At 37.9% G+C, this 27,858-nt stretch overlaps 2 protein-coding genes across 7 annotated transcripts in view; one reads left to right on the forward strand and one right to left on the reverse strand.

Moving 5' to 3' along the window:
* LOC110454853 overlaps positions 1-4,653 on the forward strand; it is a 35,766-nt gene extending 31,113 nt beyond the window's left edge. For all 6 annotated transcript variants that reach the window (XM_021504620.1, XM_021504612.1, XM_021504604.1 and 3 more), the window contains exon 6: positions 925-4,653. In XM_021504620.1, the coding sequence (XP_021360295.1) occupies positions 925-1,022 (98 nt within the window). In that variant the 3' untranslated portion in view covers positions 1,023-4,653. The remainder of the gene's footprint in view (positions 1-924) is intronic.
* Positions 4,654-14,668: 10,015 nt separating this feature from the next.
* Positions 14,669-27,834, reverse strand: LOC110454906 (protein shisa-5-like). The gene is made up of 4 exons (XM_021504699.1): positions 27,730-27,834; positions 25,640-25,824; positions 18,494-18,907; positions 14,669-15,561 (listed from the first exon to the last, which is right to left on the reverse strand). The coding sequence occupies exons 2-4, from the start codon at positions 25,719-25,721 to the stop codon at positions 15,413-15,415; spliced, it is 645 nt and encodes a 214-aa protein (XP_021360374.1). The 5' UTR covers positions 25,722-25,824; positions 27,730-27,834; the 3' UTR covers positions 14,669-15,412.
* Positions 27,835-27,858: the final 24 nt, after the last annotated feature.

Below are 27,858 nucleotides of genomic sequence, written 5' to 3' on the forward strand. Positions count from 1 at the left end.
TATGTGTGCATATGGTGTATCTACACATTATAACCAGGGAGCATTCTGGAACTTGTCATTAAGGAGGCACGGTAGTCTAGTTATTGGACGCCGGGCTCGTGACCAAAGGGTCGCGGGTTCAAGTCACGTCACGGCACTGTCTTGTATCTTTGAACAAGATACCTTTTCCAGTCTACTCAGCTGTAAATGAGTACGTGGTGGGGTAGTGCTAGAATCGTAGAATGCTAGCTGTGAGCGCCGAAATGCCAGCACCGGGGGTGCGGCTGTATTCTCCCCAGGGAGTTGAGAAAGACATTTGCTGGTTGCGAAGGCCCTATAACCAGGATAATAATGTGTGAACCGCTTTTATTATTATTTATTAACTACTGTAGTTCAAATATACGATGTTCCTACCATTCGGACCTATACAGTTCCATTTACACCCATCGTTAACATGAAAATAGCATATACAATTGTAATGCTATCTTATGCATGTCTTTCCTCATAGCGACATCTTCGCTAGCCAAGTGTTCGCTTCGTATAAATGGAGTGTGTACGAATTCGAAGCGAACACTTGGCTAGCGAAGATGCACATAGCGATTGCCTAAATGTATTGCTGAAACGAAAATATACGGACCGTACGGGTCTGTCCGACTCTGTCGCCATATTGGGAAGTAGTGTCTATGAACAGACAGTAACGTTTCAGTTCGGTAGTAATCCCTCAGTATTGTATGTCCAAGTACTCGTACACGTATCGTGTATATGACATGGACAGTGTACCATTGCAACATTCAAGCTTAATCTGGGAAATATGACGGTGGTGCAATGGTGTAGATTCATGCAGTGAGTCTAACTTCAGACCCGGAATTTGTCATAGCAAGATCTGTTAGTCAAGAAGATTATTGTGTCTTTGTTTCCTGACATGTTTTCTGTTGTTTTCCACAGATCCTTCCCATCTACTCAACAGCCCGCCTACAATCACCGATGACGATGATATCAGTCAGGAAATTTCGCAGTCCATGCGTCTGTCGGCCATTGTATGACCTTAACCTTCTTAGTGGTACATGCGCTGACCTTGATCTTTGTTGTTACTATATAATCATAGACATGGCATCGTTGTGGTGATGACCTTTCGTTTTGTTCAGGCAAAGATATCTCCCGTTCCCTGTTTTCATGGTGGTAAGCAGAAACTTTTGAAACGTTTTAAAAAAAGATTGATGCCTTTTTAAAATGATGGATTCATGTGGAACATTCGCACTGGAAGGAATGTCTAGATTGGCATTATTCGTTGGATACTAAGTGGAACAGAAGTATTCCTTTGTTCTGTTGATATCTTTGATCTGTTGTTTGGAAGTCTTGTCATGTTGGATGTAAAAATATTATACAAAGCAACTCGTCCAAACCGGAAGTTGCGTAAAACATCACACAAACCGGATATTATGCGATGGAACACAATGGCAGGATTTTGTGTGGTAAATATTGAAGATATCAAAATATCAACAATTAATGCATTTAGCAGCGTTTAATAATTGCTGCCTCTCAGTCAGCGAGTGCGACAACGGCTGAACAATGAGAAATGTTTCATGGGGAAAAACAGGACATTGTGTATGATGTGAAGTGTCTGTCGAGCACTTGTTTGACAAGTTACATAATTTAAAATCACTTAATCAGTGCCTTGATTTCTGCATGTAAAACGTTATTCGTATTTAAGTGAAATCGTGTTTTAATTAAAAGCGCTTGTCAAACTTGAAAATCATAAAAGAAAAACGTCATAATAATATCCTTCATTGTGCAGTAAACTGTAGTACATTATCTCTGTGTGTGTGTGTGTGTATTAAAAGAGTACATTGTGATATATGGAAGTCAAGAATCACGTTATCGTTAGACTTTTTTGTAAAACAAATGTCCAATCAAAGTATTGTGGTTATGTTTTGTTAAGTGCGGAAGTAGAGTTAATCATTTTGTGTTGTAAAAGATGATATAATCGAGTGTCTTGTCAGACTGAACCATAACCGGAAATTACTGTCAGGAGGTGTGTCTTGTTCGGTACAACATCATTACCATTAACCCTGTCAAGTTGTCTCGCATAAATTTCTCATTACACAACATGATGACATGATGGTCATAATCATGAAGAAATGTCTTTCCATCTTTTATAATTCAAGCTGAAGAACTGTGAGATTATCGCCAGCATTTAGTGTGTTTATTGTAACTATGAAGTCCTCACAGTTCACCATCTACACACATGGTTCTGTTTTACTATATAACTAGGATATCACGACACATCATTAATTATGTGGTATGAATGAGATTTGTTATCCTATGTCAGATCTGATCCTTTTCTGTAAAAGGGGATGAAAGCCCAGCGTAACATGCCCCGTGTTAACTCGACCTATCTGTATCCAGCGTAACATGCCTTGTGTTAACTCGACCTATCTGTATCCAGCGTAGCATGCCTTGTGTTAACTGGACCTATCTGTATCCAGCGTAACATGCCTTGTGTTAACTCGACCTAGCTGTATCCAGCGTAACATGCCTTGTGTTAACTCTACCTATCTGTATCCAGCGTAACATGCCTCGTGGTAACTCGACCTATCTGTATCCAGCGTAACATTCCTTGTGTTAACTCGACCTATCTGTATCCAGCGCAGCATGCCTTGTGTTAACTCGACCTATCTGTATCCAGCGTAGCATGCCTTGTGTTAACTGGACCTATCTGTATCCAGCGTAACATGCCTTGTGTTATCTCGACCTATCTGTATCCAGCGTAACATGCCACGTGTTAACTCGACCTATCTGTATCCAGCGTAACTTGCCTTGTGTTAACTCGACCTATCTGTACCCAGCGTAACATGTCTCGTGTTAACTCGACCTATCTGTACCCATCGTAACATGCCTCGTGTTAACTCGACCTATCTGTACACAGCGCAACATGCCTTGTGTTAACTCGACCTATCTGTACCCAGCGTAACATGTCTCGTGTTAACTCGACCTATCTGTACCCAACGTAACATGCCTCGTGTTAACTCGACCTATCTGTATCCAGCGTAACTTGCCTCGTGTTAACTCGACCTATCTGTACCCAGCGTAACATGTCTCGTGTTAACTCGACCTATCTGTACCCAGCGTAACATGTCTCGTGTTAACTCGACCTATCTGTACCCAGCGTAACATGCCTTGTGTTAACTCGACCTAGCTGTATCCAGCGTAACATGCCTTGTGTTAACTCGACCTAGCTGTATCCAGCGTAACATGCCTTGTGTTAACTCTACCTATCTGTATCCAGCGTAACATGCCTCGTTTTAACGCGACCTATCTGTACCCAGCGTAACATGCCTCGTGTTAATTCGACCTATCTGTATCCAACGTAACATGGCTCGTGTTAACTCGACCTATCTGTATCCAGCGTAGCATGCCTTGTGTTAACTGGACCTATCTGTATCCAGCGTAACATGCCTTGTGTTAACTCGACCTATCTGTATCTAACGTAACATGCCTTGTGTTAACTCGACCTATCTGTATGCAGCGTAACATGCCTCCTGTTAACTCGACCTATCGGTATCCAGCTTTATTTAAAAGATACAAATGTAGTTTTACTTAATTTGATTTTAACTTTGCAATTAAGATTTTAACGAAACATTAATTCGCTGACGATTAATAATAACAAAAAGATAATTAAATTAAATTCGAGAACACACATTGAGCCATACACACCTCTCATATAGTGTCGACATCTGACGTCGGCTGTTCTATGTTATAGATTGTACCTTTTTTTTTGTAGAATTGGGACGATATCTCAACATCATGGTTACAGTTTCTGAAAGCACTGAAATCTACACAAATTTGTACCTGACCACATATGTATGTATACACGTGTACACGTGCGTACCGGATGTGAACATGTGTGTACATTGTCGAAACACACGTTTGTATAAGATCGATGCATGTGTTGAACATATGTATACATGGTCGGTATACATATGTATGCAAGGTTGGTGTGCTGTGTGTAGACCTATGGTCTGTGTACAGTTATACGTACATGTTCGGCCGGGTGTACGGGGTCGATGTATGTGTTTGTGGAGGGTTGGTGTACACTTGTGTGTACAGGGTCGGTGTACATGTGTGTACACAGTTGGTGTACACTTGTGTGTACAGGGTCGGTGCACATGTGTGTACAGGGTCGGTGTACATGTGTATACAGGGTCGGTGTACATGTGTATACAGGGTCGGTGTACATGTGTGTACACAGTTGGTGTACACGTGTGTACAGGATCGATATACATGTGTATACATGGTCGATGTACACGTGTGTATACAGTTGGTGTACACGTGTGTACAGGGTCGGTGTGCATGTGTCTATGGTCTGTACATCGTGAGGTGAATACAGGATCGATGTACGCGTACGTACATGATCGGTGTGAACGTGTGTACGGGGTCGATGTACACGTGATCACATGATCGGGGTACACGTGTGTACGGGGTCGGTGTTCAGTTGTGTACAGGGTCGATGTACATGTTATATCCTGTACATACGGCCATTAAGAAATTAGTTATTATTTTAATGTGAAATGTAAATACTGTACTTTTAATGTATTTGTACAGGATCATACCTAATTTGACTTATTGTGTTCACATAATTTGTGTAAGAAAAATGAAAGAATTCATAAAAACAAACATGTCTTCTTTTTATCATTTATTCAATACAGGATTGACAATACGTACACAACGAATTGACAATATACATATCAAAAGTACGTATCTCACTTCAAACCCGTTGTGATTTTTTTTCTGGTGATTTTATCCATATGGTGTTGTAAATATCCTGTTTAATGATATATCACCGTTCAAAATACAGAACTTCGGTGGTTACTGCATTATAATAATTGACCGTTCATCGGTCGAATTATACCCACTCGTCTACTTCATCGTCAATATTTTCCATATTTAATCATTAAAAAGCATAAAATCAAGAATTCCTTTGAAAATAATGTAAAGTGAAAATAAATCAACAGCAAACTGAAAATATTTTCTTTAGAGATCGATCTATAATATATGTAATATTTGATTTATAAACGTCTATTCAAGCTAACAATGCATGTGTCAATTTGACACTACTTTCACCACCCAATACCTGCCATACACGGCCGGGTGTACGGGGGCGATGTATGTGTTTGTGGAGGGTTGGTGTACACTTTTGTGTACAGGGTCGGTTTACATGTGTGTACACAGTTGGTGTACACTTGTGTGTACAGGGTCGGTGCACATGTGTATACAGGGTCGGTGTACATGTGTATACAGGGTCGGTGTACATGTGTATACAGGCCGTTATAAACGTCTATTCAAGCTAACAATGCATGTGTCAATTTGACACTACTTTCCCCCCCCAATCCCTGCCGTTATTGGACAGCCTCGTTTTACACCGATGGGAAAGTATGATCCCATATTTGTGTTTCTAAAAGCTGTGCAGCTGTTGGATTGATCGAGGATGTTATGTTTTTACAAGTTTACCAGAACATCTAACCGAGGTTGTCAAAAATATACGGCGACTGCTAACTACCACCAGGATATACTGCATGTATACAGCGTGTATACAGCATCAACCATTAAAATATTTACCAAATAACGTACAGGCATGTTTCTAATCCATTTAACGGCGGTTCAACAGCACGTCGCAAGTACAACATGTAACAGATGATCAACTTTCCTCACCGTCTATTCAGAGGGACTTGGACATAAAAGTAAAATTGGAAATTGTCGGGTTGTAACTCTTTCAACTGACATGACCATCTGAAGTACTCTTGTGTCCATCGCGCTTGCAAATGTTAGCAGAAATAGTTTGGGAAAGGTTTTGAAAACGGTGATATTGGTTGGTAATGGTTATTTTAAACACCGTCTGATATCGTTATCCAACAAATCAACCACATACATATATCGTCGTTTTCACGCTCTTTCCAAAGCTATTCCGATAACATTTGGAATTGTCTAGTTCAACGAAACTGTTATCGTACCTGGCCGATGAAGTATTGCAAAGAACCGAAGAAGGGCTAGGATGATTTCATGATACATCCGTATTATATAAAAATGTATAAGAAATTTGATCAGTCACAACGTTACCCCTAGTCTGAACCAAGTGGCCACGCCGGGCTGCCATAGTTGATTCCCTAAGGCAACGGTTTAGTCTGGAAGTGCAAAACATCTGTTGTCTAAACATCCAATTTATCAACCTTTTTGTTGGTAATAGAGTTTTCAACAAAAAAAAACAGACTCGGTATCTCCCGTTACGAAATCGGTTCGTCCTTTGGGGAATGTGTCAAAGTAATTGACTGTTTCCCGTTCAGGATTAACCCGTACAAAACTTGATATGTTAAAATTGAAACTGTCTTTAAATTGGTTCTAATTTTCTTGCTTACACAAATACAGAGGAAATGGAATTAATTTTAATTAATATGTTTTTAATGCATTAATTAGTTGTGAGTGGTGTACCATTAGCCTAGTTTAAGTGTTAAGTCATTCCCTTCTGTGGATCAGATGAACAGAAAGCTGTGAATTTGCATAATTTGCTGATCAGATAATATAAAAAACGATCCAATAGTGTCATGATTAGCTAGCCTCGTCACACATTAACATTTAGTAATCGTATCCCCTAATATAACTGCAGTGTTTCCCGGATGTATATTTAATATTAATATTAATATAGTATATATAATTACTGAACATATCGCATAATTTATCCTGAGTATGTATTGACTGTGTCAGACAGTTCACTCCGTGCCCGGCTGCTCGAATCAGGGACTATTACCGCATAGATACATAATAATAATATACAACATTTGATATAGCGCCCTATCTAGCTACCATAAGGCGCTCTAAAGCGCTTTACAGTACATAGATATACAATTAATACAATAAGGATATACAAATTTTGAGGAATTCGCAGGAGCTGCCTTATCGGGCGCTAACTACTAGTCCTATGCCTCCTGGCTAATATCTCCCTATGTGTGTATGCCTGCGTGTGTGCTGCATATTGTGTTCTGTTTGTAGTGGGACCGTGCTTCCAACGGCATCTTTTATACATTGTATATTTGTCCGTCCTACAAATTCTGATGGGCCTTAAATAGTATGTTTAATACTCTTCACATACGTACCACAAGAAGGTGCACAACAGATTATTTTCATGACCCTCAACTAAACGTCAAGGTCAAAGGTCAACTGTCGTTATGGTAAAATTCGACCTCCAATTGACTTATAATAATGAAACATTTGGCACATCTGTAGTGTATCGTGTGCAAGGTTCATGGCCTTCGGATACAGGTGAAGGTCACAATAATATGTCAAAGGTCAAATGGCTATCGCATACACTTGTAACTCGACCTCCGATTGGCTTAATATATGGCGATGACACCCCGTAAGCACATGTACCACTATCATGGCCCTAGAACACAGTCCATGGGGACAATAAAAGGTTAATTTAAAGCTGTTGAACTACAATTCGTGTCTGGACCACAACTTCGGATACGCTTAAGATATGTTGATATAACTTTGTTAATAAATTAACGAACACTAGATGGCGGTTACTCTAAATTACCATGTTCATATCTGTTAATCAGAGGACAAAGCGAACTCCAAGGGATCAAATGTAAACGAGTTGTTTTTGTTTTGACAGTTACCTCTTAACTTCTGAATATTTTTTGATGAAACTAACTTCATAATTCGATGTATAATGCCCACAAAATGTATATATGTATGTTTTTGCTCTTATGTCAGAGTCGCTTTGGCATGGGGACAAAGATAAAATTAGCCGGATCACTGTTTACCCCCGATAAATATATTTTAGACGGCTGAACACATATGCTTTGATACAAAATCATAGTTTACATCGATGCATAATCACTGAATTATGTGACGCGTATATTTCGTATCGTTATCCAAAAGGAGACCAGGGTCATCTAAAATTCGGGATCGGTCGGCACCTCCCATAAACGAGTAGGTTCCTGATTGGTAGCTAGGAGAGGCTTCAATTGCACCTAGTTTATGAAACACGGACGTAATATGACTAGATGACCCGATAATGTACGTGTATCGTATCAGGATTGGACAATATCGTGGTAGTGGACATTGTTTTGTATCGAAATGTCGTTACGTTACCAGACAATGTAACGTAGTTAGGACATGTATCGCATAATGCTTTCTTATCGAGAGTTGATTTCAACTTACAGAAATGTATTTTACTTTGAACACATCAATTTAGATCCAAACACAGCTGCATGATTTAACAAGTTCTCGCGGGTCCCTAGCTGTGCAATGGTGTAGAAAACTGAAAGGTGTCATATGTCACAGTCTGGTTTCCGGTGTCGGCTATTTTTCGGTAATATTAACAAAAGCCTCCAAAATTGCATTAGCTTATTAGTTACACTCGAAAACAAGCATTCTCTATTACTATCGCAACACCAGAGGCCTGTTCGTTGATGTGGACCCACACTTTTGTCTATTTAAAATGCGATATTTCAATGACAAAACCTGATGACAGACCAGCAAATGATATTGCAGGCCTTCAATGTCTTTGCCAAAGATCGTTAGAAAGCAACAACAAAACACTAGGTGTCTTTATTTCATAAACGATCTCCGGTCTGCCCTGTCGAACCATTTGGAACGCTCGACCCGCCAATACCGTAGCACATGTACTACCTAAGGGGAAGTAACGCGTACTCAGTACAAGTCCTAGTGATTTGCCAGCTGTTTAGAACGGTTTCAACGGAACAAACGCTGTCCTCTCCCTTATGTTCACCTGCCAATTAACGACCTGCAGGACACCGACTCGATCCCAACCCTCCAACAAATGGAAGGACCCGACTCGAACTCTCAAACAACAACAAATGGAAGGACCCGACTCGAAGCCCCAAAACAACAACAAATGGAAGGACCCGACCCGAACCCCCAAACAACAACAAATAGAAGGACCCGAACCGAACCCACATACAACAAGGACCCGACCCGAACCCACAAACAACAACAAATAGAAGGACATGACCCGAACCCACAAACAACAAGGACCCGACCCGTACCCACAAACAACAAGGACCCGACACGAACCCACAAACAACAACAAATAGAAGGATCCGACCCGAAACCACAAACAACAACAAATAGAAGGACCCGACCCCAACCCTCAAACAACAACAAATAGAAGGACCCGACCCGACCCCACAAACAACAACAAATAGAAGGATCCGACCCTAACCCACAAACAACAACAAATAGAAGGACCCGACCCCACAAACAACAACAAATAGAAGGACCAGACCCGAACCCACAAACAACAACAAAGAGAAGGACCCGACCCCACAAACAACAACAAATAGAAGGATCCGACCCGAAACCACAAACAACAACAAATAGAAGGACCCGACCCGAACCCCCAAACAACAACAAATGGAAGGACCCGACCCGAACCCCCAAACAACAACAAATGGAAGGACCCGAACCGAACCCACATACAACAAGGACCCGACACGAACCCACAAACAACAACAAATAGAAGGATCCGACCCTAACCCACAAACAACAACAAATAGAAGGACCCGACCCCACAAACAACAACAAATAGAAGGACCCGACCCCAACCCACAAACAACAACAAATTTAAGAACTCGACCCGAACCCACAAACAACAAGGACCCGGCCCGAACCCACAAACAACAAAGACCCAACCCCAACCCACAAACAACAAGGATCCGACCCCAACCCTCAAACAACAACAAATAGAAGGACCCGACCCGAACCCACAAACAACAAGGACCAGAACCCAACCCACAAACAACAAGGACCCGACCCGAACCCACGAACAACAAGGACCTGACCCCAACCCACAAACAAGAAGGACTCGACCGCAACCCACAAACAACAACAAATATAAGGACTCAGGACCCGACTCGAACTCTCAAACAACAACAAATGGAAGGTCCCGACTCGAAGCCCCAAAACAACAACAAATGGAAGGACCCGACCCGAACCCCCAAACAACAACAAATAGAAGGACCCCACCCGAACCCCCAAACAACAACAAATAGAAGGCCCCGAACCGAACCCACATACAACAAGGACCCGACACGAACCCACAAACAACAACAAATAGAAGGATCCGACCCGAAACCACAAACAACAACAAATAGAAGGACCCGACCCCACAAACAACAACAAATAGAAGGACCCCACCCGAACCCACAAACAACAACAAATAGAGGGACCCGACCCGAACCCACACACAACAACAAATAGAAGGACCAGACCCGAACCCACAAACAAAAAGGACCCGACCCGTACCCACAAACAACAAGGACCCGACCCGTACCCACAAACAACAAGGACCCGACACGAACCCACAAACAACAACAAATAGAAGGATCCGACCCGACCCCACAAACAACAACAAATAGAAGGACAGGACCCGAACCCACAAACAACAAGGACCCGACCCGAACCCATAAACAACATGGACCTGACCCCAACCCACAAACAACAACAACAAGGACCCGACCCGAACCCAAAAACAACAAGGACCTGACCCCAACCCACAAACAAGAAGGACTCGACCCCAACCCACAAACAACAACAAATATAAGGACTCGACCCGAACCCACAAACAACAACAACAAGGACCCGACCCCAGCCCAAAAACAACAAGGACCTGCCCCCACCCCACAAACAAGAAGGACCCGACCCCAACCCGCAAACAACAAGGACCCGACCCCAAACCACAAAAAACAAGGACCCGACCCCAACCCACAAACAACAAGGACCCGACCCCAGACCACAAACAACAAGGACCCGATCCCAACCCACAAACAACAAGGACCCAACCCCAACCCACAAACAACAAAAAATAGAAGGACTATCGACAAACTTTCAATAATTTTTCAAAACATTTTATTGATATATTTATGTACACGTGTTTGCATCAGGGAATATAACATGTGATTCAAAAAGTCTAACCACGATTTTGATTTTTAACCAACGTCATACTAGAAAACTATATGTATACAAACAAGGAACATATTCTATATACGCATTAGCAATATCTGCACCACGTTTCTAAAACGTGCCTGCACAAAAAAGTGTTCTAAAAACAGTTTAGCGAATTTCAATTTTGTTTTCATCCCATGATATATGACGATTATACAAAGTCGACCAGTAAAATATACTACATATAATAAGAATACATAATTCCCACAGCTTCATTCAGAAATTGCTTGAACAATTTATGCCGCAAAAAAAAAATTGAAAGTAATTAAAACAATTATTTGTTTTCATTGACAACTTAATTGCTACGGTTATAAAAACCTCAAGCTAAAATATATTATTTAAAAAAATTAATAAGGATAATTAATCTGAAATCATTGCCAATAAAATCCAACTTAACGCTCTAGGTTTAGTCTTTTATTTGAAGAAATAACTTTCCTTCATTATTGCAAGAGTTCTAATAAAACATATACATAAAAAATACTGGACTATCTGTCCAAGGTTATCAGTCTCCAGGATAGTTAACATTGTAGACTTCCCTCATATAGAACAATAGGATATATTACTAGTAACCATGGGTTCACTTCACGTTATGGTTAAAACTCATTTAAGAATAATCAAACAAGACTAAGCAGGAACTGGAAACACAATCGTCTCTTTTAAAGTTTTAAACAAATTAAAATGCCTTTAAAATGCCTTTAAAAATGCCTTGATTACAATTAGTCCTCCAAGTTATTAATTCTAAAATATAGCACATTTTTTGATAAGAAAATTGCTCTTTGTTTAAGGTACATACATAATAAGTACTTTGAAAACATTAATTTGTAGAAAATTAAATTGTGTTTGTAATTTAAGTCTGATGAAAGGAATAATTTTCGTAAAAAAAACAACAAGAAAAATTAATGTATAAAAGTGATTTAAGAAATGTGCATGTACACCTTACTAAATAGACTATTGAAAAGCGAAAATATATGAAGACTATACATCCTACAAAAGCACACAGTACACTGCTATACATATTGCACATTAAACCATGATAACATAAGTAACATTAAAGTCCAAATCATACCTGTGGGGGTACATGTAAATTATAAGTGCTCCTTTCAAACGAGTTTTTATTTTGAAAAACAAAGTTTCAGTAAAATTGAGTGATCAACATTGATGTCAGTATAAACAATAGTCTGGGTATCTAAGTCTTCTGTATAAAACTCAGCAGTACCTTGATAAATGATAACAAACACAAATATTACAAAGTCAGTTAGTGATATAATACTGTTTCTAGGACATTTTGTGCTTCTGACAAAAAGAAAACAAATATAAAAGACATTATGCAGACAAGAAGTGATCCAAGCTTGAGGTCTAAAAGAACCTACCGGGTACATATACATTGCTTTTCAACGGCAGAAACAACAATGAACATTTTTATGGTAAATGAGAAAAATTTACTGGGCAGACACACGAATCAGTGGTCAAAAGTGATTCAGCCCTAAAATGTTACCCTTCATTTACCTAAACATAGACAGGAATTGTAACAGTTGTTATCATTGTTTACAAAAGCAGCTGAGAATTATAATGTATAAAGCGGATTGTCTTTTTTTTGTATTAAATGTGGAATACATCACATCTCCAAATCATTCTTCAATTAGTTTAATGCCAGGCAGTCTCAAAATGGATTATTAAAAGAAAGTCTGGAACACTACATAAACTTATACCAGAATACCAAAACATAGGTTATTACAGGTACAAACACCAAATTACTCCAGTCAACCAAGCCGTGTTGAGATGGCAATGTTCCCACCTTTATTTACCAGCCAATCAAGTTGTGTACAAGTTCAACAAACTGTTATAAAAAAGAAACACAATTTTTTTTAAACCTGGAGCAAAAATAACTACATTGAGAATACATGGTGTTATCACTTCACCAATATTGTATTTAAGATTATGTGGTATTATTACAGTACCAGTACATTTTTTACCTAAAATACGCCCATATTTAGCTTGAATTGCGTACCGTACATTTATAACATATTAAAACAGGGATCATATATACATCGACATATACGTATACCTCCATTGTCAAAAAATTCAGATCAACAATCAAAATCCATTCCTTCTATATCCTGACTCAGATTACCGGGATTATTTCAGGTAAAACAATTAAGACAGGTAAATCAATATTTACCTGCCAGGTAAGTTATAAAACACATTAATATGTGTGATAATTATAACAGCTACAGAAGTGATTTATATTTTGCTCTACAGTTGAAGCTTCATCAATTACGGTAAATAAATTATAGTACTGTATTTTTCTGTATAAAGTGTATTCTTTGCTGTATATATATATTTTTTAACTGAACAGAGTGCATTGTCTTATATTTAATGTAAACAGTGTATGGTACTGACTGTAGAAACTTTAGATTTCATTTTTTTTTACTGTATATGAAATATGTTGTATTTAATGTACTGTATTCACTGTATAGTGTATTATTTTTATTATATACAGTATATTGTATTCACTGAACAGATTTTATTGTATATATATATGCTCATTGTATTACTCTATCCATTGTTTTGTAACATCCTTCCTGAAATCGTACATCCTGTCAATAATTTTATACATGATAATAAAGTACAAATAACAACATATCAAATCCTCACAAACTCAATATCTTTACAATGTTTTGATTTTTAGTACAAAACTAAATATCACTGCAGCGTCTCAAACAGAATTTGACACATCCTGCATTTTGGCAAATTGGTAACAATAAGTTTTAGTGTAATCTAAAAGACAGCAAACATGTCTTTTGAAAAATATTTTTCTAAAACATATGGTTATATAGTCACCGACCTTGTTATCACCTTTAATAAAATATTGTACAAAATCTGGTAGTCGCATATTTTATCTTGCCAGTATTTTGTATAGAAATATCTAAAAAAGAATGAAGCTGTCCAGATGTGCATATCCAAGATGTAAAAAAAAGTCTTCAGATATTTATTTTACACATTGTTATACCAAAATAAAAATAAGTGCTCAGTGTTTGTGGATTAGCCGGGTACTTACTATGGGACTGTAGTAGTAAACCAGTTGTAAACAGACTGACTATTCGGGCTTACACAAGTTACCCTGTACTCATAAAAGTTACTCAGTGTTTCAAAATTATCTCCCTGCGCCAGTACATCAAGCTGTCGCAGTTCAACTGCAAATTTTAACCAGAAAGTGACCTCCAACACATCTGACAAAGCAGCAAGAAATTGTACCTAATGTATTACATATATACTGTTGGAGTAAAATAACAACAACTCCATTAATTAATTGACAGACCTGAAAAAACGGAAATGGCATATGATGCTTTCAGATTTGAAATTTACCATTTCTAAACATCAGTAACTACCTGCATGATTTGTACATAACCAAAAAGCTTTGATGTTTCTCATGATTATAACGATGTATCATTCGAATCATGTTTGTAAATAATTCTTGACTTAATTAATAATAATAATTAGAGGTTTTTATATACCGCTTTATCACAACCTTGTTCGTAGGTCGTCTCAAAGCGGTTCACAAATTATTATCTGTGGTTATAGGGCCTTTGCAACCAGCCAATACCTTTCTCAACTCCCAGGGGAGCATACAGCCGGAGCTGCCATTTCGGCGCTAACAGCTAGCATTCAACCATTCTAGCACTGCCAAACCACATACTCATTTACAGCTGAGTAGACTGGAATCTTGTATTATTTGTTTTTTTGTGACTCATGATTTAATCACACAAATTATGATTTCAATGGCATATAATAATTAAACACAAACATTTTTAATCACCTATTAATCACCTAGGATTTTAATCCCCTATGGTTTTAACCACATATAGATAATGTATAATTTACAAAATTAGTACAGTTCACAAGACCGCCATTCAAGTGATTTTATCAACTCAAAACTACAAGTACATATCACTAATACACATGTTATAATAGGGTGAGACATCTTTTGAAATCAAGTTTCCATAATTTCTTTCAATATAATTATTCAGCTCATCACAAAGATAAATCACAGATAGTTACATCTTTTATGACCCTGATTTTTTTAAAGAAATTAATCAAATACATATAAACTTATCAATTATTTTTTCAATTTTTTAGTATTTATCTAATGACTTCAAAAGAGGTTTAAAATACTCCAAAATTGTAATGTATCAAAAAAACCAAGACAGGGTCACTGATTCTGATACAAAATGTACTAAAATTATTACACTCATGGGTTATTTAAAGTCTATCATAAAAAGCCAGGTCATCATTCTAAAATAAAAAGTAATTTTGAGAAAACAAAGTTCAAATTTTCCCCAAACCAGGGCATTACAATATCAAACAGCTGCTTCTTTCGACTTCTCAATCTTTCCAGGAAACGGAGATGTCTGCATCACTTCTCTGAGTATGGGGGTGGCTGTACCATTCCTCCATACGGCTGAGGGGGATAGGGCTGGTTTGGGGGTGGAGGGTAAGATTGGTCCTGGGGCGGAGGGTAGTACGGCATATCTTGCATGTATGGAGCAGGCGGAGGAGGTGGTGCTGAAATAGAGATATTACAACCACGTTTATAACAACCATGTTTATAATAATTTGTGTCAAATTCCCTGGGGATACACTAGGAGTTTTTTCATGGCTGGTTTTACTGTACTGTATAAATAACGGGAAGTTATAAGGATGTCACAATATCTAGGATCAATCTAGACTTGATTCACTATTCAAAATTCCCCTATTTCAACAAGGAAACAGCGGATTCAAAATATTTCCCCTATATGTTTTCTATAAAGTTCAACAGTTAAAATGCATAATACTGCATATATACATTTTCTTCACATAATTTAAACAAACAGTCTACAATTTTAAGCTTAAAATTGTTTATAAATTGAAATATACTGCACACATGTATGTCGGACAAAACATTTATCTTTTACCTTCATGATGCTATGGCCTTGTATTTAAATTTTTAATTTCCCCCAAATCTGAAAAAGGGTCGATTCCCCTAAAACCTAGATTGATCTATACATTTCAATACAGAAGTGAAGGAATCTAGTGCAATACATGTATATACAAACCAAATATCAATGGATCACACGGATGTAAGATTTTTGTTAAAGCAACTAGTTTAAATTTATTACGAAATGTTAACTGATTGACACGACTAGCTAGTAAAAGACTATTAATGGTTATCAGCATATCTGTTAGAATGTTTAATAATTTGATGGTTTTAAAAAACACCTAGCTAGCAGATACATAAAAAGAAGTAAAATATTGCGAAACAATTCAACAATATTTCATTTCTGTATAAGTATTGCAATATGATACAAGAGGCCCAGAGGGCCTGTATCGCTCAACTGGATACCTAAGCAATCATGGCAAACTATTCTCCAAATGAGATCAAGGGAATATGCCAGACCCAAAGGCCAATCCTTGTAGCATAGCTATATTGGATTTTTCATGCCCAGCAATTTTATGAATGGTTATGAGGTGGGGATCTCAACTGTTTCCAAGCTTTGACTCAGAAACTAGGTCCCTAGAGTTGTGGCCAGACCCCAGGATCGATTCTAATATCGTGACTGCATTTGTCTCTTTTTGCCAAGCATTTGTATATATAGTTTTGGGGTGGGGATCTCAACCGTTTCAAAGTTATGACCCAGGGGCCAAGTCTGCAAGGGTGGGGCAGACCCTGGGATCAATTCTAATGTCATGACTGCATTCGTCTCTTTATGCCCAACAATTGTATATATAGTTTTGGGGTGGGGATATTAACCATTTCAAAGTTATGACCCAGGGGTTAAGTCTCCAAGGGTGGGGCAGTCCCCAAGGCCAACCTGGAAGCATATGTGCAATCATCTCTTTATACTCAGCAATTGTATATATACGGTTATAGGGTGGGGCTCTCAACTGTTTCCAAGCTGTGACTAAGAAACTAGGTCCCTAGGGGTTCGGTCAGACCCCAGGGTCTATTCTGATATCATGATTGCATTCGTCTCTTTATGCCCAGCATTTGTATATATAGTTTTGGGGTGGGGATCTCAACCGTTTTAAAGTTATGGCCCAGGGACTATGTCTCCAAGGGTGGGGCCAGACCCTAGGGACATCCTGGAAGCAAATGTGCATTCTTCTCTTTATACTCAGCAATTGTATATATGGTTATATGGTGGGGATCTCAACCATTTCCAAGTAATACATTTTATTGGCCCCACCCCTTAGCCCGGGGGGTCAGCCCCACCATTTGTACAATTTTGAATCCCTGCCTCCCATGAATACTTCCGACCAAATATGATCAATATCCATGGCATAGTTCTGCAGAAGAAGTCATTTATAGCAATATAACCAAATTGCCCCCTTTTGGCCCCGCCCCTCAGCCCCCTGGGGGGTCAGCCCAACCGTTTGTACAATTTTGAATCTCCACCACCTAGAGATGCTTCCAGTCAAATAAGGTTGATATCCATCACTTAGTTCCAGAGAAGAAGTCACTTAAAGCAGTATAGCCAAATACCCTTTTTGGCCCTGCCCCTCAGCCCCCTGGGGGGTCAGCCACACCATTTGTACAATTTTAAATCCCTGCCTCCCAGGAATGCTTTTGATCAAATATGATTGATATCCAGTGCACAGTTCTACAGAAGAAGTCGTTTGTAGCAATATAGCCAAATTGCCCCCTTTTGGCCCCGCCCCTTAGCCCCCTGGGGAGTCAGCCCCACCATTTGTACAATTTTTAATCACCACCACCTAGGGATGCTTCCAGTCAAATATGGTTGATATCCACTTCTTAGTTCCAGAGAAGAAGTCGCTTAAAGCAGTATAGCCAAATACCCTTTTTGGCCCTGCCCCTCAGCCCCCTGGGGGGTTAGCCCCACCATTTGTACAATTTTAAATCCCTGCCTCCCAGGAATGCTTTTGATCAAATATGATTGATATCCAGTGCACAGTTCTACAGAAGAAGCAGCAATATAGCCAAATAAGCCCCCTGGGGAGTCAGCCACAACATTTGTACATTTTTTAATCATCACCACCTAGGGATGCTTCCAGTCAAATATGGTTGATATCCACTTCTTAGTTCCAGAGATGAAGTCGCTTAAAGCAATATGGGCAAATTGACCCCTTTTGGCCCAGCCCCTCAGCCCCCTGGGGGGTCAGCCCCACCATTTAAACAATTTTGAATCCCCACCACCTAGGGATGCTTCCAGTCAAATTTAGTTTAATTCCAACCAGTGGTTAAGAAGAAGTCGTTTAAAGAAATTGTTGACTACGGACGGACGACGGACGCCACGGTTTCTTAAATACAAATGTACCATTGTTTGTAATGATATCTCAATTATATATAGGTACCACTGTTTACAAGGTTTTCTGTGCAATGTTTAGTTGACCTTTTAAAAACTCAAACACAAACACACAAAATCAATTGGAAACCTTGCACAACACTCTTAAGCCAAAATGTTTGATAAATATTTCAATCTCTTTTATATTTCTTTACCTGAGGGTTCCAGCTTAGAGCCTTGATTCTGAAGGGGATATCCATGAGCCATGTTCTGTGGGGGATACCCTGGTGATGTCCCCTGATGAGGAGGAGCCATCTGTGCAGCAGGTGCACATGGTGCTGGGGAGGTGGTCTGGTATCCAGGGTAACCCCCAGGGGCCTGGGCTGGGTACTGGGGAGGTTGGTTTCGTTGTTGGGTGATGACAGTAGTAGTCGTCGTGGTAACTGGTGTTGATCGGTACACATGACCTTGAGACCTTCTTCCTCTACAGCAGCAGCAACAAATAATGAGCGTTACCACGATGATTCCACCGACTATAAGTGCAACAATGATTCCGATCGTGACAGTCACCGACATGGCTGTGTCATGAATTGTTTCTGTTTGCTCGACAGTGTAATCCACGTCATTGTCTGTAAAAAACCAGGAAGGATTAATACTCCACAGCCATCATTTGATTTTATACATTGTATATAAACAATGAGACCAAACACTAATGTCAGTAAAAATGCACAATGTCATTATGTTGTCTTTGTTCATTTCCTTTTTATTTGATAATCATAATGCTGTATAAAATGGCATATAAAAAGATGTAAAAACAACAAGAGCTGTAGGAGAACAGCATAGCTCGTCAATTAAAATTATTTTTGTAAAAAATGCTAATAGTAATTGGGCCATTACAGGATGTCCCATTTTAGATAATAGATCAGGAAACTAGAACTACATTTTTGATGTCCCTAGGGGTCATATGAAAACTCTGAAAGTTTGGTGCACTTCCCCATACATATATCTACCATGTCTAAAAGTTTTTAAGTTCTTCTTCAAACATTGTAGAAAAAGTTAGTTTACCCTTTATCCCTTAAGTCCCGCTCATCTGTCCCCTTGGAGGTCAGGGACTTTATTTGTACAATATTGAATCCCTTTCCCCTAAGGATGCTTCCTGCCAAATTTGGTTGAAATCTGTCTGGTAGTTTCAAAAGAACTAGAACTTGCCCCAAAACTTTACATGTAACCTGTAGAACTTGCCCAAAAACTTTAACCAATTCCAAAAGACTTGTGTTTCGGACCAATAATTAGCAAATATGGTCCAATTTGTTGCTAAGGAACCCCCAAGCAATTGCTGTAACCATATTACAATGTAAAATTAATTTAAAGTTGAGTTAAACACCAAAACACAGCTTGCCCAAAAACTTTAACCAAGTGGTACACTGACGCCGTGGGTACTGCTATAGTCCCCCATTCTTCGAATAGACGAGCTAAAATGTTAGACAGTAGAATATTACACTTTTATAGACTGAATATGTTTGGGGCAATAAACAACAGTAAAAGGACCTTCGACAAAAACAAAATCAGCTACCGGTACATCAAAAATGAAAAAAATACCAACACTGTAATACCGGCAGAAAATTTAATAGTACCGGTACATATACTACTTAAAACCAATCAACAGAAATTACAACACCAATCATAAGCTTCAGTCCAATCATGTTTCCTGTAATATGAATCTTGCTTATCTTTGTACTTATATTTTGTCGGATAAAGAGTTAGATATGTTTTGTCCCTGACCCTCTTTAGAAGGGTCGAAATCAGAATCATTTGTGACCAAGGCCAGAGTCATGAACCCACTATAGGAATATGCAGGGAGTCATTTAAGGGGCAAAGGACAATTCGTCCCATTTCAATATAGTTTCAATTATTATAAGTATTATTAAATGTTTAACGGCCCATCAACAAAAGATAGGTCAACAGGGCCAACAAATCATCGAACAATATAGTTTTAAAGAGTTTTACTGTTTCACTGTTCTACACTGATGAATGAAAGGCATTCTTGTCCATGTTTTGATAATAAGGTATCATATTTACTATAACATTAAGGTCAGCACCAACACTAGTACTAGATCAGACCCTACAGGTTCAAACTACATTTTAGCTTATTGCATTCATTTTGAGATGAATTATTGAGTAGTTTACACAAATATATTCTATAGTAAGGCCAATGGGATATGTTTTACAATGTAACACTTGTAACCGAGGCGGTACATATGTACCAGTGTTTGACCACAGGGGTTTGTGCTATACTGTTATGGGTCGCAGCACACATAAACATGGTTATGTGTGCTGTGACCCATATCAGTATCGTATTGTGTGTTTCAGACATTTGTAACAAACAAACCTGAACCTGAAAAAAATCTTCAGGCGCAGATCTGAACCGAGGCCGACCTCAGGAATATTCGGCATGAGTAGATTGAGGGGTCCAGACCTGCCTGACCGAAACTAAAATGCTGACTATTGCTAGTTTGCGTTATTTCTTTCTAAAACAATGTCAATCCAGATGCAGATTTTAAGAAAGTTATATAATTTAGTGGACGAGTGAAAGGACATAATAGTCATATTATTCTTGATATATTGTTATTTATTCTCCGAAACTGCATACTGGCCAACTTTTTGAGATTTCCATGGGGGAGATTCTGCACTATCAAATTTAAAACCTTATTAAAATGTGTGTACATACCCTCTAGAGACAAAATAACCCTTTAAAATGACATGTTTTGCGTTGTTCTCTCAGTTAAAATCATTATATCTTAGAATATAGGAATAGTTTAGCAATTTCACTGGTTGAATACGCTAAATTTAAGGGTAAAAAATGTTGAGTCTCCCTCCTAAATAGGGAGGGTTGGCAAGTATTAAACTGCATTTTTTAGCTCTGCCTACAGTTCGGTCCAAGTACCTTCGTTTATCATGGAATATTTCTGCACCACCTGAACCGTTTCAACCGGGACACGGGAACGCGACCCAGACCTCTGTTACATTGTTATCTTGTCCTGAGAAAGGCCCACATAGCAATCCAAAATGTGTAGGCAAATGTCAAGATTGCCAAATCGTTCTTGTGATGTTGAGTATCCTTTATTCTTCTTTATAATACAATGTACATATTTTATTTCAAAATTTCTTACAGGAAGAAAACAAAGTGCGGGGTTACAAAAATTCAACTACAAAATATGGGGATACAAAGACAAAAATCAATATACAAATCACTGAAAAATAAGCATCACTCCATTGAGACAAAATCCAAAGTCAAGCTCAAAATTAAAACAAAAATCTTCTGCACAAAACATATTTTTTAATAAAATCCAAAATGGACAGCTACAATACAAGAAATATATACATTCAACATGCTCAAATTGATTAGGTTCTCTTACATCTGTAAGCATTTCTAAATTATTATTGAATTAAGTGGCCTCACATTCTGTATTACATTGTATTACGATGTTAACTGCCCGATTGTTATCACTTTTCAATGTCCTTTTTCTCATTTGTTTATAAGCTAGTGAAACATTAAAAGAACACTTTCAAAATAATGTTTATGATGAACGCATCTTAAATACAAATTACCTTTATTAATTATGATACATGTGGTTTCAAATATCAAAAATAACATTAGCACATGGGTATTTTCAACCACAAATTATATGAGTGTACAGCGTAGTATTATCAAAATAAATGCTAAGCAGCATGTCATCCAAAATTAACCTTTATCTGGACGATAAAATCTCAACTTATGACTGAAAAGGGTTACATATAGGCATTGGGACTGATCACGGTATCCACAAACACACTATCCTACAGGTATCTTATATACAGGTAGCACATGAATAGAAAGTCCTACTGTTGAACTCTGGGTAAAGTGGTACAACTTGAAACTCCTGTCCATTTTCATCAGCAGGGTAGAATTTCAGGGTGACATGGTTCTTGTAATTTGAATACAGCGATGGTTTGAAGATCACAATAAGTCTGGATTTGGAACACAAGCGTTGAGTCCCAATTTTGCAGTCCAGATACTTCAAATAAACAAAAAAATTGCTTGACATGAACATTAATATAATTGAAAATATATCCACATTTATAGTTATACATGAACTTAATCTGGACAAACTATTTTACTACAGTATAGTTTTTGTTTGTTTTTGTTTTTGTTTTGCGTCCTATTAACAGCTATCATTTAATTTATAAGGGTGTGCCAGGTTTTGATGGTGGAGGAAAGACAGAGTTCCCAGAGAAAAATCACCGAACAAAGGCCAGTACCTGGTGACCACTGCCCCACGTAGGTCTCGTACCCGCGACCAAGTGGTGGAGGGCTAGAGGTGGCAGAATGTCAGACGCCTTATAACCACTTGGCCACCGCGGCCCCCTTCAGTATAGAAAATGTTCCAAAGGTCACTTGACTCTTTATATAAAAATGGGGTAGAAGATCTGATTTCAGTAACAATTCAACATACTAAGAGGTACGTACAAAAGTTGACCATTTTAGATGACAAATTTAAGATATAATATATACCCTGGAGGCCTAGACACAATGATTCACTAAGAACATAGGGTCATAACTCTGTCTACAGTTGGACACCAGACCAGACTTCATGGTCATGACGTGACACTGCCGTATCATCCAGAGAGGTCTCACATCCAAATTTGGCAATCATAGCCGACTCGGTGTGAGATATTCCCAAAACAAAGTGATTTACAATGAGCAATGTGAACACTTCAGTATGTAGTAGGGCACCAGATCAGACCCAAATACAGTATGCAACATTCCATCACCCAAAAAGGTACTCAAATTGGTAATCGTAGTGACACAGTATATGAACTATGCCTGGACAAAGTAACGCACAGACAGAGTGTTAACCTACAATACCACTAGAAGTGCTGTTGGGGACTAATTTATATATATATATCTCTCATCATTTCTAATTTGTCCTATATTTAGTTAAATATCATATCAATGGTTTAGTTGATCAGAAGCCAATCCAGAATTTCTGAAGAAGGCAAACTTACAGAGGGTCATTTCTTTTTAGAAATTACTATTTTATATGCAAATACTAACACAATTTTTTTTTTTTTTTGATCACTAGTAGTCTGTATGTGTCCACTTTCCATGTGTTCTTTGTAAATTTTATTTCATATTTATAGAATTTCATGTTTATATAACCAACATTCTATACTCTGGTATATTTAAAACTTCAGTACATGTACCAATAATGTCTCAACATGGTGGATGGGTGATGGAGAGGCTCTCCAAGTTTAAATTAGGAAACAGTACATGTAGAGTAGTCAAACTACCATTATTTCTTCAATTATTACATCTGGTAAAAGTTTTTTGTTTTTTTAATTAATAAAAAAAGGAGGTTAATACTTACATGCATAATGCTTTCAAGGTGAATGTTCTGAATAACTGTCAATGGCGCAGAACTACAGGAAAGTTTGGCATCGATATCCACACATACTAGATTGTGTTGTGAATCTCTGAAATCGAGTCTACAACCTGAACTTAATTTCAATCCTTTCCATGTGAAAGTCAAAGTTTCTCTTAACAACCGACCTCTATTGTACATCTTGCAGACTCTGGACCCAGTGATGGGCACTGTATAAGTGATCAAAAACAGACATTATTGTACAGGGTTCATTGTACACAACACATTGTACAGGGTTCATTGTACACAACACATTGTACATGGTTCATTGTACACAACACATTGTACAGGGTTCATTGTACACAACAAATTGTACAGTGTACATGTATACAACTGTTTTGTTCTACGTATATACAGCCACCAGTAAATATAAGTTATTTTGATCAGCAAGCATGACAAGACAGCTGTAGTATAGGCTCAGAAGTGCTGGCCATCCTTGATGTTTTTCTCCACACCACCAGCTGTAGATCCACATACCCTTATTTATTTACGGAAATTTAATAATTATAACTTATTCAACATTTTAAAAGTTGAATTTATCTGTAGATCTGTTAACACGAACAAACACATATCTACATACATACTAAGTAACATGACTTAAGTTAGTAGTGATTCACATCAAGTCTTCTTTAATCAGTCTTTTAATTAAAAGTTGTTCAGATATTCTGAACAATTACATATGGAATCAAAATCAAAACAAATAACCTCTGAGTAACCATCAAATGAGTTTTTCAATTAAGAAAACTGTGAATTGTCTGGACTCCTAGCTACTTTATCAAATATCAATTAGTTTTGTCAGAGGTGCATGCATAGCATTTACTTAGCCCTGTACATGTTACATAACATATTTACAAAGTGTTTTTTTTAAATACATGGCCAGTACATGATATTTCAACGTCATAATCTACAGCATCAAATTGCATCCTCACATATATAAATCAAATATAGTATATAACTATGTACTTGTACATATGTACAATGTACAACCAGCTTATCTGCTGCAAGCTATTCCCATGTAAAGGCATTTCATTAAATTATATTAAAACCCTGTATTAACTTATATATTAACCCGATGTGAGTTAACACTTTGATTTCATGGACAGGAGCACACATGTTTTTGCTACAACCTTCAAAATGAAAGGGTTGTGCTCTCAATGAACATAGCTTTCTTGCACCCTTTGATTTCCTCATGATAAAAGCTTTCTTGCACCCTTTGATTTCCTCATGATAAAACCAAAGTCCTGTCACCTTAAGCTTGTGGATACAAGTTGACTAGGCTGGAATTGTTGGGGAATCCTACATATATCAGAGTAATGCTGTGTTTACAGACAAATAGAATAGCACTGCAGTGTAATGGTAAATTGATCACGACCGGCTTTGATATTAGAGAAGCTCTTAATCTTCAAGTCCAGATATTATTGTCTATCAGCTTCCTGATTGGTCAGTTTTTGAAGTCTGGATTCAATCAACTAGCTACATGTAACTGTGAGTGGTACGGTAGCTTTGATTCTGTCATAAGAATATCAAAGGGTACATATATATATATATCAGATGTGATATCAAAAGTGAAAACCCTGGATTTCAGTTAGATTTCAGTATAATATTCATGACCCAGAAAAAAAGATGCAAAGCACAAACCCCACAAACTTGATGTAATTTTTACAGTTACAACAACATCTATTGTATGTAAATGTTTTCTTACGTGAGTTTTGACCCTATTAATTTGTTCCAGCTGGAGTAACAGTAAAATTGACCCTGTAAAATCAACAGCACTAAAACACAACTACCTACCTGTATCTTCATGAATAATCTAAATTTTGTTACATATAAGTACATGATGTACGTACCAATATTGAACTTTTTAGCTACAATAAATCAATCTTTAATTAGCTACTATACCTGTATCATAGGATTCAACTAGGACAGCGTTGAAGAAGACAGCAAATGTGAGAAAAAGTGTTGTGCACTGCATGAAAACCATACTGATCTACTTTGATATGGCACCTCTTCTAAAATTGACAGCACTGCAGCTGGCATACAAGGTTTCCAGCTTGTAATCCTTGGACCTCAATCTTTGTAACAATCTGGAAAATATTTAGAGAATCATTTTAACAAAAATAATATCTAGATTTTTTTCTACATGCACAATAAATATTAAAGATGAATGTCTTGAAATTGATGTCCTTGTCAGAGTCTCTAAAATTCTCCTTCTCTTACCTAAAGTAGGTTTCAAACAACTATCACGCTCAATAGCTGGGAGAAGTATATCTGTTTCTTCATTATAATGTAGACTAGCTGTCTAATAATTTTCCTGCGATAAATTAGTTACTGTAGGTTAAATTCTATTATATTTATTATGCTCATTACACATCCTGGTTGTGTTTTCTTTTTAAATAACTCTGGATAAAGCTTGCAGCTTTCCCCTGTATTGGTTCAAGCTTTAGTCTGGTAGGGATCCCATATATATAGCTGCTCCATATCTATACTCAAGAGTGGAATTAATCATGTTAATTTAAGTTAGGTGATAATTATAAGTAGGACTTCTACTTGTGTTGAATGAAATAAAAAGCATTAATTTCTTTATTTACAACAATTATGAAACAAGTTTTAACAACTTATATTAATCATTCTTGTTGGCCCGGATGTAAGCACGCTGGGGGTTTTATTGCGAGAGGAAACCGGAGTATCCAGAGAAAACCCACATGGTCATACAGGTGACCCCATACCTTTTCATGTCCGATTGGGGAAACAACCCCTGGCTGCCTTGGTGAAAGGTAAGTCTGGTATCCACAGCACCACCCGAATGGAGTATTTTTGTCAATATTTTCCCCGGGCCCTACGTAACAGAGGTCATTATTTGTTTCAATGCCTCCTCTAGGGGTCAAATAAAGGACCTTCATCAAAGGAGGTAAAGAGTCCAGAAACAACTTTGTCTAACGTATATGTATAATACCTGACTGGTTTTTAAATCCTTCAGTGGTACCTACTGTAGTTTATACCGTTACCCTGACGACGAGAGTTTGTTTATCTGTTATGGTTGATTCAGTCACCTGCGAGTGTAATATTTTAGTTTGGAACAGTATGTTTAATAACAGATTTTAAGGTTACAATATATATTATATCAGGTCAGGGAAAACCACTATCTTGCCTATAATACGCCAATTTGGGTATGGATTTGTTACTTAAAATAGCCAAAATCACTTTAAGCTTAACTTTTTCAAATTGTCACATTTATTGAAACATCATTCAAATGTAAAAATAAACCTTATTTGTGTAACAGAGCGCATGATTAATTAAATATAAATCACTACCTCCGCATGGGATTGAACCCGGGACCTCTGGCTTACTAGTCTTACGCTCAACCGATCGAGCTAAAGAGAAGTTCTCTATAGCCGAGCGATATATTGCGGCTAGTATTTACCAGGGTTACATACTCCCCTTCCAGGAAAGAACTCGTCCTCGAGTTTTCCAAGTGTAACAGCGATGCTTGTGGGGCAAGGCTGAGTATTTTCCCCGGGTCCCTACGATTTGGGTTATTTTTAGTAACACCATACTCCAACTTGCATATAATAGGCGAGTTTGCGTATTATACGCAAGTTAGTCGTTTTCCCAAACATCATATTAGTCACAATCCCAGCGGAGGTCCTACTATCTGACAGTATGGTTTCTCTTTCAGTATTTCTTGGTATTCAAAATTTGACATTATAACTATTTAGATAAGCTTTATTTTTTATTACTATTATTACATCATGAGCTAGGCTAAAAACAAAAATGTCACACGTTTATTCAAGCTGTATTTTTCTGAAAACGAAATAACCAGTGGTCAAACCAGCTGGTTTCGGCTAAATCAGTAAATGATGACGCATTCTTCTGTTCTTTGCTTACATATTTTTCTTTTCCGATGTGTACTGTACCAACAAGGAGTGAGAAAACATTTAATTAAAAAGTCTGTTGGTCGTATTTTGTTATTAGAATGTTGGTATACTTACTTTCCTTGCGTGTTTGCCTTTAACACAATACTTTTGTTTACGTTTTCAGAATTTCTATTTTCTGATTTAATACGAAACTGCGTCCAGACTCCAATATCGCGTCGCGATCGGTAAGACGCTTGAATCATT

This window comes from Mizuhopecten yessoensis, unplaced genomic scaffold, assembly GCF_002113885.1.
Source record: "Mizuhopecten yessoensis strain PY_sf001 unplaced genomic scaffold, ASM211388v2 scaffold917, whole genome shotgun sequence".
Lineage (NCBI taxonomy): Eukaryota > Metazoa > Mollusca > Bivalvia > Pectinida > Pectinidae > Mizuhopecten > Mizuhopecten yessoensis.